The sequence below is a fragment of the Somniosus microcephalus genome, chromosome 3 (assembly GCF_052327205.1).
Source record: "Somniosus microcephalus isolate GS21.2 chromosome 3, FLI_Smic_1.0, whole genome shotgun sequence".
Classification (NCBI taxonomy): domain Eukaryota; kingdom Metazoa; phylum Chordata; class Chondrichthyes; order Squaliformes; family Somniosidae; genus Somniosus; species Somniosus microcephalus.
The window spans coordinates 105,459,290-105,476,871 of NC_140989.1; the positions used below are offsets into that span (position 1 = coordinate 105,459,290).

General features: G+C 42.4%; 1 protein-coding gene across 5 annotated transcripts in view; it reads right to left on the reverse strand.

Moving 5' to 3' along the window:
* Nucleotides 1–17,582, reverse strand: part of usp34 (ubiquitin specific peptidase 34) — a 277,821-nt gene that overhangs the window by 203,324 nt on the left and 56,915 nt on the right. For all 5 annotated transcript variants that reach the window (XM_085981444.1, XM_085981442.1, XM_085981443.1 and 2 more), the window contains exons 7-11: nucleotides 17,079–17,271; nucleotides 13,859–13,920; nucleotides 10,332–10,413; nucleotides 10,129–10,221; nucleotides 8,670–8,795 (exon numbers count right to left, since the gene is read on the reverse strand). In XM_085981444.1, the coding sequence (XP_085837570.1) occupies nucleotides 8,670–8,795; nucleotides 10,129–10,221; nucleotides 10,332–10,413; nucleotides 13,859–13,920; nucleotides 17,079–17,271 (556 nt within the window). The remainder of the gene's footprint in view (nucleotides 1–8,669; nucleotides 8,796–10,128; nucleotides 10,222–10,331; nucleotides 10,414–13,858; nucleotides 13,921–17,078; nucleotides 17,272–17,582) is intronic.

The window sequence follows — 17,582 nt, forward strand, 5'->3', positions numbered from 1 at the left end:
AATATCTGTCTATCTCTGCCTTGAATATATTCACTGACTCAGCCTCCACAACTCTCTGGAGTAGAAAATGCTAGAGATTTACAACCCTCAGAAGAAATTCCTCCTCATTTCCATCTTAAATGGGTGACCCCTTATCCTGAAACTATGCCCACCTAGTTCTAGATTTCCCCACGAGGGGAAACATCCTCTCAGCATCTACCATGTCAAGCCCCCTCAGAATCTTATATGTTTAAATAAGATCATCTCTCATTCTTCTAAACTCCAATGAGTATAGGCCCAACCAGCTCAACCTTTCCTCATAAGACAACCCTTTCATCTCAGGAATCAACCTAGTGAACCTTCTCTGAACTGCCTCCAATGCAAGTATATCCCTCCTTAAATAAAGAGACCAAAACGGTACGCAGTACTCCAGGTGTGGTCTCACCAATGCCCTGTACAGTTGTAGCAAGACTTCCCTACTTTTATGCTCCATCCACCTTGCAATAAAGGCTAACATACCATTTGTCTTGCTAATTACTTGCTGTACCTGCATGCTAACTTATTGTGTTTCATGTATGAGGACACCCAGATCCTTCTGTACCGCAGAATTCTGTAGTCTCTTTCCATTTAAATAATATTTTGTTTTTCTATTCTATCACGACCGAGAGTTCCAAAGGTTGTTTTGCCTGCCCAGTGCCAGGGTTAAAGACATCTCCTCGCAGCTGGAGAAGAACTTGGGAGGGGGAGGATCCAGTCGTCATGGTGCACGTAGGAACCAACGACACAGGTAGAACGAGGAATGAGGTTCTGCTGAGGGAGTTTGAGGAGTTAGGATCCAAATTAAAAAGCAGAACCTCAAAAAAGGTAATAATCTCTGGATTGTTAACTGAGCCATGCGCAAATTGGCATAGGGACAAACAGATTCGAGGTTTACATGTGTGGCTCAAAAAGTGGTGTGGGAGGAAGGGGTTTTGGTTCATGGGGCACTGGCACCAGTACTGGGGAAAGAGGGAGCCGTTCCGCTGGGACAGGCTCCACTTAAACCGGGCTGGGACCAGTGTCCTGGCGAACCGAATAGCTTGGGTAGTAGACAGGGCTTTAAACTAAAGAAAGGGCGGGTGGGGGGCCGGAGGACTCAGGAAAGAGTAAATTTAAAAGCAGCAAGAGAAATATCAAGGTTCTGGAGCAGAGTAAACTTTTGGGTAAAAATAAGCAGAGTGGGTCAGGAAGGGACAGGGAGAAACAAAGGTAATAAGGTATCAGTGACATCAGGGAAAAAGTGAAATAAGTCAAAGCTAAAGGCACTATATCTGAATGTGCGAAGCATTCGCAATAAAATAGATGAATTAATAGTGCAGATAGAAATTAACAGGTTTGATCTAATAGCCATAACAGAGATGTGGTTGCAAAGTGGCAAAGGTTGGGAACTAAATATTCCAGGATACATAACTTCTAGAAGGAATAGGCAAAATGGAAAAGGAGGAGGGGTGGCCCTGATAATAAAGGATGGGATAAAGACAGGAGAGAGAAAGGATCTTAGCTCCAAAAATCAAGAAGTAGAATCAGTTTGGGTGGAGCTCAGAAACAGCAAGGGGCAGAAAACATTGGTGGGAGTTGTGTATAGACCCCCAAAGATTAGTTGTAATGTGGGGCAGAGTATAAATCAGGAAATTAGAGGCGCATGTAACAAGGGTAATACTGTAATCATGGGGGACTTTACTCCACATATAGACTGGGCAAACCAAATTTGCAGTAATTGTGTGAAGGACGAATTCATGGAATGTATGCAAGATAGCTTTCTAGATCAGTATGTTGAGAAACCAACTAGGGAACAGGCTATTTTAGATCTAGTATTGTGCAATGAGAAAGGGTTAATCAATCACCTTGTAGTTAAACGGGTCTTTAGGGAAGAGTGATAATAATAGGAAAGAATTTTATATCGAGTTTGAAAGTGACTTAGTTAAATACGAAACTAGGGTCTTAAATCTAAACAAAGTAAACTATGTAGGTATGAGGGGCAAGTTGGCCAAGGTAGATTGGGAAAAATTAAAAAGGTATGACCGTGGACGAGCAATGGCTAGCATGTAAAGGATTAATACATAATTTATAACAAATATACATTCCTTTAAGGCACAAAGACCCCACAGGAAAAAAAGTGGTCCAACTGTGGTTAACAAGAGAAGTTAAAGATAGTATTAGATCAAAGGAAGAGGCTTATAATGCTGCCAAAAAGAGTAGCATGCCTGAAGATTGGAAGGATTTTAGAATTCAGCAAAGGAGGACCAAGAAATTGATAAACAAAGGGAAAATAGAATGCGAGTAAACTAGCGAGAGACATAAAAACAGACTGTAAAAGCTTCTATAGCTATGTAAAAAGGAAAAGATTAGCAAAAAAAGTTTCCAGGCTGAGACAGGAAAAATTATTAATTTACTGAACTATCCCCATATCCCTAGAGTCCCTTAATATTCAAAAATCTATCGATGTCTGTCTTGAATATACTCAACGACTGAGCTTCCACAGCCCTCTGGGGTAGAAAATTCCCAAGATTCACCACCTTGATTGAAGAAATTTCTCCTCATCTCAGTCCTAAATGGCCGACCCCTTATTCTGAGACTGTGACCCCTGGTTCTGGACTCCCCAGCCAGGGGAAACATCCTCCCTGCAGCTACCCTGTCAAGCCCTGTAAGAATTTTGTATGTTTCAATGAGATCACCTCACCTTCTAAACTCGAGAGAATATAGGCCTACTCTACTCAATCTCTCCTCATAGGACAACCCCCCTATCCCAGGAACCAGTCTGGTGAACCTTTGTTGCACTCCCTCTGTGGCAAGTATATCCTTCCTTAGGTAAGGAGACCAAACCTATACACAATACTCCAGGTGTGGTCTCACCAGGGCCCTATATAATTGCAGTAAGACGTCTTACTCTTATACAGGAAACTTTGGTTTATCCGGAGGTTAAAAAGTCCGGAAAGCTCTATTTACCGGCAAAATTCAGGAGCCATTTCCTACAAGTTTTTTTTACTTCTCGTTGCTTTTTTTTTTCCTCCCAGTCAGGCTCTGCAAGGTCTGTAGCTAAGCAACAGCTTCAGCTAGAGACGCTTTTAAGCTGCAGCCAACTGTTTTGAAGCTGTTGCTAAGCAACAGAGTTTGTTGATTCACACGGAGCTGAAAATCTCCGTATGTTTCAACATGTCCGGCAGTTTTGATCTAACGGCAACGGCTCGGTCCCGTCGGTGCCGGATATCACAAAGTTTCCTGTACTCAAATCCTCTTGTAATAAAGGCCAACATACCATTTGCTTTCCTAATTGCTTGCTGTACCTGCATGTTAACTTTCAGTGATTCATGTACAAGGACACCCAGGTCCCTCTGAACACCAACATTTCCCAATCTCTCACCATTTAAAAAATACTCTGCTTTTCTATTTTTCCTACCAGAAAGTGGATAACTTCACATTTCTCCACATTATATTCCATTTGCCATGTTCTTGCCCAATCACTTAACCTATCTATATCCCTTTGCAGACTCTACGTCCTCCTCACAACTTGCTTTCCCACCTAACTTTGTATCGTCAGCAAATTTGGCTACAGTTCACTCGGTCCCTTCAGCCAAGTCAATACATGAAACTTTGGTTTATCTGGGAGGTTGTATGTCCAGAATACTCGATCTAACGGCAAAAATCAGGAGCCATTTTCTATAAGTTTTTTTAGTTCTCGTTCTGTTTTTCCCCCCCCCAGTCAGGCACTGCAAGGTCTGTAGCTATAGCAACAGCTTCAGCTAGAGATGCTTGCAGCTGCAGCCGACTCTTTAGAAGCTGTTGCTAAGCAACAGTGTTTGTTGTCAGATACGGAGATGAAAACCTCCGTATGTTTCAACATTAACTTTGTATGTCCGGCAGTTTTGCTAGATCGGCAACACGCCGGTCCCGTCAGTGCCGGATATCACAAAGTTTCCTGTAATATAGATTGTAAATAGTGGAGGCTCCAGCACTGATCCCTGTGGCACCCCACTAGTTAGTTTGCTAACCTGAAAATGACTCATTTATCCCGATTCTGTTAATTAGCCAATCCTCTATCCATGCTAATATTACCCCAACACAGTGAGCTCTTTTCTTGTGCAGTAACCTTATGTGACACCTTATCGAATGCCTTTTGGAAATCCAAATACACTACATCTACTGGTTCTCCTTGATCCACCCTGCTCGTTACATCTTCAAAGAACTCTAATAAATTTGTCAAACAAAATTTCTCTTTCATACAATCAAGCAGAGTCAAAATGGTTTTATGATGATTTTCAATTTTCTAAATGTCCTGCTACTCCTCTCTTAATAATGGATTTTGGCATTTTCCCAATGACAGATGTTAGGTTAACTGGCCTATATATTCCTGCTTTCTGTCTTCCTCCTTTCTTGAATTGTGGCGTTACATTTGTGGTTTTCCAATCTGCTGGAACCTTTCCAGAATCTAGGGAATTTTGGAAGATTACAACCAATGCATCCACTATCTCTGCAGCCACTTCTTTTAAAACCCTAGGATGCAGGCCATCAGGTCCAGGGGACTTGTCCACCTTAGTTTGCCTGGTACTTTTTCTCTAGTGATAGTGATTGTTTTAAGTTCCTCTCTCCCTTTTGCCCTATGATTATCTACCATTATTGGGATTCTTTTAGTGTCTTCTACTATTAAGACAGATGCTAAATATTTGTTCAAAGTCTCTGCAATTTCCTTGTTTCTCATTATTAATTCCCCAGTCTCATCCTCTAAGGGACCAACGTTTACTTTAGCTACTCTCTTCCTTTCTATATACCTGTCGAAGCTCTTAGTCTGTTTTTATATTTCTTGCTAGTTTACTCTCAATCTATTTTCTCCCTCTATTATTTTTTTAGTCATCCTTTGTTGTTTTTTTAAAATTTCCCAATCATCTGGCCTACCACTAATTTTTGCAACACTGTATGCCTTTTCTTTCAATTTGATCCCATTCTTAATTTCCTTAGTTAGCCACGAATGGTGGTGACGGTTGTGATGATTGAAGGTCAATCATCACAGCCCCAGGACATTGCTGCAGGAGTTCCTCAGGGCAGTGTCCTAGGCCCAACCATCTTCAGCTGCTTCATCAATGACCTTCCCTCCAACATAAAGTCAGAAATGGGGATGTTCGCTGATGACTGCAGTGTTCAATGTCATTTACAACTCCTCAGATAATGAAGCAGTCCATGCCCGCATGCAACAAGACCTGGACGACGTTCAGGCTTGGGCTAATGAGTGGCAGGTAACATTCGCGCCACAGAAGTGCCAGGCAATGACTATCTCCAACAAGCGAGAGTCTAACCACCGCCCCTTGACATTCATAGCCGAATCCCCCACCATCAACATCCTGAGCGGGGTGGGGGTCACCACTGGCCAGAAACTTAACTGGACCAGCCACATAAATACTGTGGCAACAAGAGCAGGTCAGAGGCTAGGTATTCTGCAGTGAGTGTCTCATCTCGACTCCCCAAAGCCTTTCTACCATCTACAAGGCACAAGTAAGGAGTGTGATGGAATATTCTCCATTTGCCTGGATGAGTGCAGCTCCAACAACACTCAAGAAGCTCGACACCATACAGGACAAAGCAGCCCGCTTGATTGGCACCCCATCTACCACCTTAAACATTCACTCCCTCCACCACAGACGTACCACAGCACCTCCCAAACCTGCGACCTCTTCCACCTAGAAGGACAAGGGCAGCAGGTGCATGGGAACACCACCACCTCCAAGTTCCCCTCCAAGTCACACACCATCCTGACTTAGAAGTATATCGCCGATCCTTCATCGTCGCTGCGTCAAAATCCTGGAACTCCCTACCTAACAGCAATGTGGGAGTACCTTCACCACACGGACTGCAGCGGTTCAAGGCGACAGCTCACCACCACCTTCTTGAGGGTAATTAGGGATGGGCAATAAATGCTGGCCTTGCCAGCGATGCCCACATCCCATAAAAAGAGAAAAAAAGATGGTTCATCCTTCTCAGTCTTTCTTTCTCACTGGAATATATCTTTGTTGAGAGTTATGAAATATCTCCTTAAATGTCTGCCACTACTTATCTACCGTCTTACCTTTTAATCTATTTTCCCAGTCCACTTTAGCCAACTGTCATCATACCATTGTAATTGCCTTTATTTAAGTTTAAGACACTAGTTTCAGACCCAAATTTCTCACCCTCAAACTGAATGTGAAATTCTATCATGTTATGATCACTCTTCCCTAGAGGAGCCTTTACTATGAGATCATTAATTATTCCGGTCTCATTACCCATTACCAGATCTAAACTAGCCTGTTCCCTGGTTGGTTCCACAACGTATTGTTTTAAGAAACCATCCCACATACCCTCTCTGAATTCGTCCTCAAGGCTACCTTTGCCAATTTGACTTGTCCAATCTAGAAGATGATTATTGCAGTACCTTTCTTACAAGCCCCCATTATTTCTTGATTTATACTCTGTCTTACAGTGTAGCTACTGTTAGGGGGCCTATAGACTACTCCCTTATTATTTCTTATCTCCACCCAAACGGATTCTACATCTTGATCTTCCAAGCCAAGATCATTTCTCAGTACTGTACTGATCTCATCCTTTATTAACAGAGCTACCCCACCTCCTTTTCCTCTCTGCCTATCCTTCCAAAATGTCAGATACCCCTGAATATTCAGTTCCCAGCCTTGGTCACCTTGCAACCACGTCTCTGTAATGGCTATCAGATCATACTCATTTATTTCTATTTGTGCCATCAATTCATCTATCTTATTACGAATGCTGCGTACATTCAGATAAAGAGCCTTTAATTTTGTCTTCTTACCATTTTTCCCTACTCTGACCCTATTTTCTGGTGTACTCTTATGTTTATACGCTCTGTCTCTTCCCATCACACTCTGGTTATCATTACCCCCATCGCTACCCTGCACTATTGCCTTGTCCTTTCTCTTTAAACTTTCTAAATTTCCCCGTCACTATTTAGTTTAAAGCCCAGTTATTCGATTCGCCAGGATACTGGTCCTAGCATGGTTCAAGTGAAGCCGATCCCAACAGAACAATTCCCTTTCCCCAGTACTGGTGCCAGTGCCCCATGAATCAAAACCCATTTCTCCCACACCAATCTTTGAGCCACGTATTCAACTCTGATCTTATTGACCTATTGGCAATTTGCTCGTGGCTCATTGAGGCATTTTGTGGACCACCCCTCCTGTTAGAAACTCTGCCGCTCCATGTCTGTTCTGACAGGCATCTGGGCAATTAATCCACAATCCTGGAGACAAAACAGCATAGAGCCTGAGCCATGTAATAGATGCTAGATATAAATCCAATTCCATGTGATACCAAGCCCTTTACCTTAAACTGATTATTTTCAGGACAAAGCAAGCAATCTGCATTCTATTACAAGCCCACTGACTCACTCAACCAACCATCTGTATGTCATCCTATCCCGCTTCCTGAAAAGACTCCATTTCTTTCTCCCAGTTTCTCCATCGCATTTGCTTTGATGACACCACATTCCACAGTAGTTTCTGAAATGTTGCCCTTTCTCGTAAGGATTCCCCTTTGCCATGGTAGACAGGACCTTCAGCCAGGTCCATCCCATTTCCCATGCTTCTGTTCTCACCCTTTCCCCCCCCCCCCTCACCATCCACCACATTGATCATATTATCTTCTGCCATTTCGACCACCTCAATAATTCTAGCACCAAACAATTGTCCTTTCCCTTCACGCTTTCTGAAGTGACCGTTCCTTTCATGACACCCTGGTTCACTCTTCCATCACCTGCAGTCCTTCCCATAGCACCTTCCTTCCTCCCTCCCACACCCAGGGAACCAAACACTCTTCTGGTGAGTCAGCAATTTACATGTAGAAGAAAATACTTACATCGAGTCTACAGCACAGAAACAGGCCATTCAGCCCAACTGGTCTATGTCGGCGCTTATGCTCCACACGACCCTCCTTCCTACCACTCTTCACCTAACCCTACTAGCAAAACCTTCTATTCCTTTCTCCCTCATGTGCTTATCTAGCTTCCCCTTAAATACATTTATGTTATTTGCCTCAACTACTCCTTGTGGTAGCAAGTTCCACATTCTGAACACTCTTTGTGTAAACAAGTTTCTCCAGAATTCCCTATTGGATTTATCAGTGGCTATCTTATATTTATGACTTCTAGTTTTGAACTCCCCCACAAGTGGAAACATTTTCTCTACATCTACCATATCAAGCCCTTGCAGAATTTTAAAGATATCTATCAAGTCATCCCTCAGCCTTCTTTTTTCTTGAGAAAAGAGCCCCACAGCCTGTCCGGCCTTTCCTGATAAGTATATCCTCTCATATATCCTACTACTTGCATAACCTCAGATGTAGCAAAGTGCTTCACAGCTAATGAAACACTTTTGAAGTGTAGTCCGTGTTACATTAAACATAACAGCCAATTTGTGCACAGCAAGGTCCCACAAACAGCAGTGAGATAAATGACCAGATAAATCGTTTTTGGCACTGTTGATTGAAGGAAAAATATTGCCCAGGACACCAGAACTCCACTGCTCTTCCTCAAATGGTGCCATGAGACATTTTACATCCACCTGAGTGGTCCAGAGTGAGCGAGAGGGAGCAATATAGAAAAAGATCCATGCCTATTACAGAAAGTGTTAGGCTGTTCTATGCAAATGTCTTACCTGTTCTGTGTGAACACTTGGGTGAAGAGCAGATACTAGATTAAGAAGGTGACGGAGTGGTACAGGGTCCAAGTGCTTAATAAGGGAAGGAAACAAATCATGGATGTACCGACTACAGTGCTTCAACTGTGGAATAAAAAAGGAAAAATGTGTCAAAAACTACTTCTATTTAAGATATGTACAATTGTAAGCATCGGTGAATGGAGAGAGAGAGAGAGAGATGATCGCGCAATTAAATTTTACTTTATTAAAATATTAACTTAAGGTAAATGAGAAACTCAATTTTCAAAAGGAAAATAGCAAATAAAAAGGATAATTTTCAATTACCACTAAAGATAGCCCTTCAATCAGATGATTGCATGGAGCCATTTTCTAAATCTGAGACAAACTGGTGCAACATCAGTAGGAAACAAACAACTGCAGTGAATAGTCCCAGGAAAATATTGATAGCGTTAGATCCAAATCTTAAAACCCAGCTGAGAACTCAGACAGAGAATACATTGATTAGAACCAAACCAAAATAAACCAAGGGGCATGAAGGTATTGACCAAAAGAAGATAGAATTGAAAAGATCATGGGAAAGTTCTGAATATCTTTTTACCCCAAACAGTACATGATTTAGTGTTAAACTGCCAAATAGCAATAAGTAAATACCTGTATATTATAAAACTCAGACTTCTAATGTGTTGACTATCAAACAAGTGCCTTACAGGCAGAGAAATTTTTTACTAAAATCACATCCAGAAAAATGTGAAGACACAACTGGATAATATGACCACGATGCCCATTGTACATAATTCTTGAGACAAAACTACTAGATCGCCCGCCCAAGAAAATCTAGTCTATTAATATTCCCATATCATTTCCTCCCATGAAGATGAAAGACTGCACGCAGAGATTCTCAATAAAGAAGCTAAGGCTAGGAACAACCTCTAATGATTGAGGAGAGAGTTCATAACACACGTCAACAGTTAAATGAGCACCCTCTACTATAGATTTAAAGGAACAGGTAGTTACTCAAAAAAAATCCAAAACAGTGATAGTCTAAGTTTGCAGAACTGCTAAATTGGTTGCTAATTTAGATAGAGGATCCAAATAAATGGCTAATTGGTTTGCGTTCGCATAAATACGTGCATGCGACCTTTCCTTAAATTACCCTGGCATACACAAATTAAGACCAACTTTTAATGAAGCAAAAATTTAAAATCACTTTTTAGTCTCAGTAGGTTTTGACATTTGTCAAGTGGTCTCATCCAATATAGATACTAAAACTAAACCATCGCCTGTGCAAATTAATTTCTTCAGAATTACTTTCCAGAAAATCGCTAGAATAGTCATTTCAGGTTTTTTTCTTTAAAAAAGTGAAAAAAGTGTGATTCGGTTGTGGCATTTACATTGTACACCCTCAATAGGGTTTAAGCACTAAGTCTGCAAAATTACAAATCTACTTTATTAGTACCTGTGCTGCAGCCCAAATACAGTCTATGTGTTGTGTGCTAAGTCTTCCTTCAGCAGCCAGAAAGTTCAGGATGACTTGGCATTGTTTGATGATCTGCAAACCAATAATGAAAGGTTTGAGAAGGGCAGACACAGATTTTGCAAGCTTGTTGGGGCCTTGGGGGGGTGGAAATGGGGAAGAAAACAACAGTATTCCAGACAAACCTCAATGTGCAAATTTGGTCCAAAGATATGTTCAACAACGCTATTATGAATTAGCCAGTCGGCAAGTTCTTTTGCAATTGACCTGCATAACAGAAGAGGGAAAACATTAACACAAAAAGTTTTCTTTCTTCTCCCTATTTTCCCACCTTCCCAGTACTGCATTTTTGGTTTTCTTTTAAAGGGTCATGGGTGGGTTTGGTAATGACAGCAGATTTGAAGGGGGTGGGGATTATACCCGATGAGAGGGAACCGTTAACTATCAGCTAACATGGGGCGCAGGAAGGGAAGTTGAGTGGTCAACAGTTTGGTCGGAATAGGATCGAGGGAGCAGGAGGTGGGTCTCCTGGGTAACGTGAGGTCGGAGAGAGCATTGCAGGAGATGGGAGTTCAGGGCTAGGGCAGCGGGGAACATTAGGGGGCAGTTTGGCGCAGAGGGAAGCGGCAGAGGTAGCTGAATGGATGGTCTAGATCTTTGTGACAAAAAGAGTCCATGAGCTCCTCGCACTTATTGTCGGAGGCGAGGGTGGAGGAGGCAGAGGAGGTTGATTTAAGAAGACAGTTTGTGGTGAAGAGAAGCCGGGTGTTATCTTTGCATTCTTGGATGATCTTTGAATAGTGAACAGTTTTAGCGATGGAGAGCAGGACGTGATAATGCTTTAAGTGGTACAACCAGATCTGGCGATGGATGGTATAACCAGTTGTCTGCCAAAGACATTCAAACCTACATCCCTGGGACATGAGAGCAGAGATGAGGGGTATACCAGGGGAAATCATTAGTGGGAGAGTGGAGAGAGGGAGAGGAGGGGGGGGGAAAAGAGAGAAGGGCCGAGAGGGAGAGGGAGAGGAGGGCCGAGAGGGAGAGGGAGAGGAAGAGGAGGGCCGAGAGGGAGAGGGAGAGGGAGAGGAGGGCCGAGAGGGAGAGGGAGAGGAGGGCCGAGAGGGAGAGGGAGAGGAGGGCCGAGAGGGAGAGGGAGAGGAGGGCCGAGAGGGAGAGGGAGAGGAGGGCCGAGAGGGAGAGGAGGACCCGAGGGAAAGGGGGGCGTAATGGTTTTAATGGGGGCAAGGGTATCAAAGATGGTGGAGACAGTGTGATTTAGCAAACTGCAGAAATGTCATGAATTGTAGGCCAAAGGCTAGATATTTGGGTATTTGAAAGTGCAGTGGTAAGTGACTTGAAGGGGAGGACAAAGAATGAATGGGGTTGGGAGTGGGAAGGGGAATATGATAGAGAGCGATAAAAGGAAATCAATGATAGTTACAATGGGAGTAGTGAAGCCGCGAGATGGCAAGATCGAGCGGTTTACCGTACTGAAACGGCCCTTATCAAAGTCACAAATTACATTCTTTGTGACTGTGACCGTGATAAATTATCACTCCTCATCCTTTGCGCCCTATCTGCAGCCTTCGACACAGTTGACCACACCATCCTCCTCCAAAGCCTCTCCTCCGTCGCCTTTGGCGGACAACTGGTTTAATCATTCATCGCCAGATCTGGCTGGACCACAAAGAATTATTGGGTCCTCTCCAATGTTCCCTTTAAGCTGCGCGGGCGTTCCACGCAGTTGGTGAACCGGCCGTAAAATTGGAAAAAAAACACGCATGCACAGAATTTTGAATGGGTCGCGTCTCCCAAAAATAATTATAGGGAACGTTGGTCCTCTCCATCGCTAAAACTGCTTACTATTCAAAGATCATCCAGGAGTGCAAAGATAACCCCCAGCTTCACTTCACCACAAACCGTCTTCTTAAACCACCCTCCTCTACCACCTCCACCCTCACCTCCAGCAACAAGTGCAAGGTGCTCATGGACTTTTTTGTCACAAAGATAGAGACCATCTGTTCAGCTGCCACTGCCCTAGCCCTGAACTCACGCCTTTCTCTAGATTCTATCCCATTTCCTGCCTTGCTCTCTCCCAGCTCATCTTGTCCATGAGACCCACCTCCTGCTCCCTCGATCCTATTCCAACCAAACTGTTGACCACCCAACTCACCTTCCTGGGGCCCATGTTAGCTGATATTGTTAACGGTTACATCTCTTCCGGTATTTTACACCCCTTCAAATTTGCCGTCATCACCACTCTCCTCAAAAAAACCATCCTTGACCCTTCTTACCTTGCAAGTGACTGCCCCATCTCCAACCTCCCTTTCCTCTCCAAAGTCCTTGAACATGTTGTCGCCTCCCAAATCCATGCTTATCTATCCCGCAATTCCATATTTGAATCTCTCCAAACAAGTTTCCGGCCCCACCGTAGTACTGAAACTGCCCTTAAAGTCACAAATGGCGTTCTTTGTGACTGTGACCATGATAAACTATCCCTCCTCATCCTTCTCAACCTATCTGCAAGCTTCAACACAGTTGACCACACCATCCTCCTCCAATGCCTCTCCTCTGTCGTCCAACTGGGTGGAACTGCCCTTGCTTGGTTCCATTCTTATATCGTAGCCAGAGAATCACCTGCAATGGCTTCTATCCTGGGCCCCCTTCTATTTCTCATCTACATGCTACCCCTCAGCGATATCATCCGAAAACACATCAGGTTCCACACGTACGATGACTATACTCAGATACTGTCTATCTCACCATCCCCTCACCAGACCCCTCCATTGTCTCAGAAATTTCCTCCAACAAAATATTGGGAAGACTGAAGCCAATGTCTTCAGTCCCCGCCACAAACACCATTCCCACCCCTGGGAACTGTCTGAAGCTGAGCCAGACCGTTTGCAACCTTGATGTTGATTTTGACCCCGAGATGAGCTTCCAACCACATAGCCGTTCCATCACCAAGACCACCTCCTTCTAACCTCGGTAACATCGCCCAACTCCGACCCTGCCTCAGCTCATCTGCTGCCAAAACCTCGTCCATGCCTTTGTTACCTCGAGACAGGTCTATTCCAATGATTTCTTGGCCGACCTCCCATCTTCCACTCTACATATACTTGTGCTCATCCAAAACTCTGCTGCCCGTATCTTAACTCACTCCAAGTCTCGTTTACCCATTACTCCTGTGCTTGCTGACCTTCACTGGCTCCCGATAGAACACCACCTCAGTTTTAAAATCCTCGTCTTCAAATTCCTCCACGGCCTCGCCCCTCCCTACCTCTAACCTCCTCCAGCCCTACAAGCCTTTGCGATCCCTATGCTCTTCCAACTCTGGCTTCTTGCGCATCCCTGATTTTAACCACTCCACCAGTGGCGGCCTTGCTTACAGCTGCATTGGCCCGAAGCTCTGGAATTCCCTCCCTAAACCTCTCCGCCTCTCTCCTGTTTGAAGATGCTCCTTAAAACCTACCTCTTTGACCAAGTTTTTGGTCATCAGTCCTCTTTCTGTGGCTTGGTGTCAAAAATGTTTTTATTGATATCACTCGTGTTAAGCGCCTTAAGACATTTTGCTACTTTAAATGAGCTATGTAAATGTAAGCTGTTGTGGATATTGGTGAAAAAACCATTATAATCTTTTGTCCCCCCCACATTTGCATTTGATCTTACATGAGTCATCTCTCTAATAAAAGTTAAAAACATTACTTACGTTTCAGTGTCTGACACCAAAGATTCATTATTACAAACATCATTGAATGTGTGAAGTTGATTCTGTTGGGAAAAAAATAAGTTGGAAAATTGATTTGACTAGCTTATTTCACAACCACCTTGCATGGATTTGTAAATTAATAACAGAAATTTATTGAAAAGGCAGAGTTTATTGATGAGTGCTGCCGAGTCAAAGGGAAATGGTATAAAATAGAGTTTAACATACAACATGACTAGAAACCAAAGCATCCCTTAAAAGTAATACCTGTACTACAGTGGATCTTGCCCCATTAAAGAATCATTTATCATGAACTGTAAATGCATTTTCTAAACATGACAAGACAGCAGTGCCATAAAATGTTGTTATTAAATATAAGCAAAAGGGGGAAAAATTCAATATAGGATAACTTATTCTATGGGCATTGCTGGCACTTTTGCAATACCTTCAAGTGAATAAAGAGAAAAACAATCTTTTGGAGTGAGTTACAGTGATAAAACATAGTACATTTTTTGTACTCTGAATAGCACTGTAAGCTGATATATTTGGTTCAAGAGCCTGTGGAACTATTTTTAAATTAAATTAAAACTACACATCATGTTCCCCTTCAAATAAAATACATGTTGAATTCTGAAGAAAAGTAAAGAGAAACAAAATCCTGATCATATTCTGGTTTTAAAAAAGTACTTGCGTTTCAACTGACCCAATACCTACTCTCCCAGGTTTTGCCAAATGTATTAGTAAACTTTAAAACACTTCACAAGTAGAATAGGAATTCCATACTAAATCCGGATTTCACAAATCTATTTACATCTTAATTTTTTAACTTGCAAGCAAACATTATCAAAGTTTGGGAAGAATTTAAGTTGGAGAGTATTCCAAATCATTACACATCCTAAACAGACTGAAAGTTAATAGGGGTGAACTTCCGTGAGGTTCTCGCTCATCTGCCATAACTTCCACAGAAGAATTGAAGAAACCCTAGAAAAACAGAGTAAGCACATTTATGCTGTTTTTCCAGGGTTTACACGCCTCTCCCACTGAATTAGTGGGCAAGCAGGAAATCCCCACAGTAATTCACCCCAATGAGGCAGAAATTCCAATCCCTACGGGTGTACTCACCCGTAGGGACATCGGAAATGCCGGTTTCAGGCATGCACTGCGCATGCGCTGGAAACCGGCATTTCTGATCTGTCAAGAAAGCTCTCGACAGATCGGACGCCTGCCCTGGAGCAGGGCCTCTGCGGGTTGCGAGTTCAGTTTTTTTCCACTGATTTATCATTTTAAAATACTTTAAACAAAGGTAAGTTTATTTTTAGCCCCATTAAAAACTTGTTACTTTTTTCAAAAATTTAAATTTTTGTTTAAAATAGTTAATTTATGTAATTTATATAGTCATTTTAAAAATGTGATTTTTGAAAAAATGTATTTGAAGTTTTACTTATGTTTTGGGGGTGATCTCTATTCATAGATTTGACAGGTCTTCCTGTCAAATCTATGAATGGAGGTTCCCTGCTCTGATTGGCTCCCCATGGCCCACGTGATCCCAGGGACGCTGCGAACTACCTGTGCCCCTGGGATACGTGTGCCCTGCACACCGGCAGTTTGAAGAGGTACAGCAACGGAATTCTGCGCCTCCCGGGAGGGCTGCGAATGGAATTTCTGGGCCATTATCTTTAAACAATATTTCTGCTTTTATTTAATTAGCATCAGAAACATAAATAATTTGGAAATGTCAATGTGGGAAATTATAACAGGTATAGGTACAGCTTGCCAGTAACCAACGTAAAATATAATTGCACGTTGAAAATAAGTATAAATGATTTGGACTCTGGAATCGGAAGTAAAATTTGCAGACAATACTAAATTGGGGGGGGGGGGGGTGGTGTTGGTATAGTTAATACTGCGCAAGACAAGACATTAATAAATTTGCAGAATGGTCGTGTAATTGGCAAACCAATTTCAATGTAGGCTAGTGTGAGGTGGTGCAATTTGGTAGGAAGAAGAAGCCATATACTACTTGGAAAATAAGAGTCTAAATGGGGTAGAGGAGCAAAGGGATCTAGAGGTACAAATACACAAATCGCTAAAAGTAGCGACGCAGATCTATAAATCCATAAAAATAGCAAAGCACTGGAGCTCATTTCTAGCAGGATGGAATTGAAAAGCAGAGAAGTTATGTTAAATCCATTTAGAACCTTGGTTAGACCACACCAGAGTACTGTGCACAGTTCTGGTCTCCATATTATGAAAAGGATATAGAAGCATTGGAGAAGGTGCAAAAAATATTCACAAGGATGATACACTTATCAGGAAATGCTGAACAGGCTGGGGCTCTTTTCTCAAGAGAAGACTGAGGGGAGACCCTATAGAGGTCTTTAAGATTATGAAAGCGTTTGATAGGGTAGGCACAGAGAAGCTATTTCCACTTGCGGAGGAAACCAAAATTGGGGCCATCAATACAAGGTTAAATAATAAATCCTATTAGGGAATTCAGGAGAAATTTCTTTACCCAGAGTGGTTAGAATGTGGAACTCGCTACCACAAGTAGTAGTGGAGGTGAACAGCATAAATGCATTTACAGGAAACTTTGGTTTATCCAGAGGTTAAAAGTCCGGAAAGCTCTATCTACCGGCAAAATTCAGGAGTCGTTTCCTATAAGTATTTTTACTTCTCGTTGCTTTTTTCCCCCCACCCCCCCCCCAAAGTCAGGCTCTGCAAGGTCTGTAGCTAAGCAACAGCTTCAGCTAGAGACGCTTTTAAGCTGCAGCCAACTGTTTTGAAGCTGTTGCTAAGCAACAGGGTTTGTTGATTCACACGGAGCTGAAAATCTCCGTATGTTTCAACATGTCCGGCAGTTTTGATCTAACGGCAACAGCTCGGTCCCGTCGGTGCCGGATATCACAAAGTTTCCTGTACATGGAAGCTAGATAAACACATGGAGGGAGAAAGGAATAGGTTATGCTGATAGGGTAGATGTAGAGGGGTGGGAGGAGGAGGCCTGTGTGGAGCATAAACACCTGCATGGACAAGTTGGGCCAAATGGCCTGTATCTGTGCTATACAATCTATGCAATTCTATGTAAAAGCAGTGTTTTTTTTTTTTTAAAAAAAAAAGCAAATTTGAGCACAAATAAAATGCAACAACTGACTACATCCAATTACAAGTCACAAAAAATTCAGCTTTCAATTAGCTAATCAACATTTACAAGATAACAACTTACTGTAATCTGACTGAGTCCAGCCAACCTCATAGTTAGAGTTGGTGACATGAAGTACTTGAATGCAAGATCCAAACTTTCTTTATCAAAACACAGTGCCGTATCCAAGGGCTCCTTAACCGTACTCCACATCAAATCTGCCATGTTGCGTGCAGCACTTTGCCGCAATTCCTGGTCTGAAAGTTTACACAAATACCTAGATTTGAACAGTAAAAAAAAATTAAAATAGGATTATATATTTTTAATATGCAGATTATTCTTTCAAATTAGGAAACTTTTTTTTAATAAAATGTTAACAACAACAATTTATATAGCGCCTTTAACATAGTAAAACATCCCAAGGCACTTCACAGGAGTATTAAAAGACAAAAAAAGACACGAAGCCACAGAAGGAGACATTAGGGTAGGTGACCAAAAGCTTGGTCAAAAAGGTAGGTTTTAAATAGCGTCTTAAAAGAGGAAAGAGGTAGCAAGACAGACAGGTTTAGGCAGGGAATTCCAGAGCTT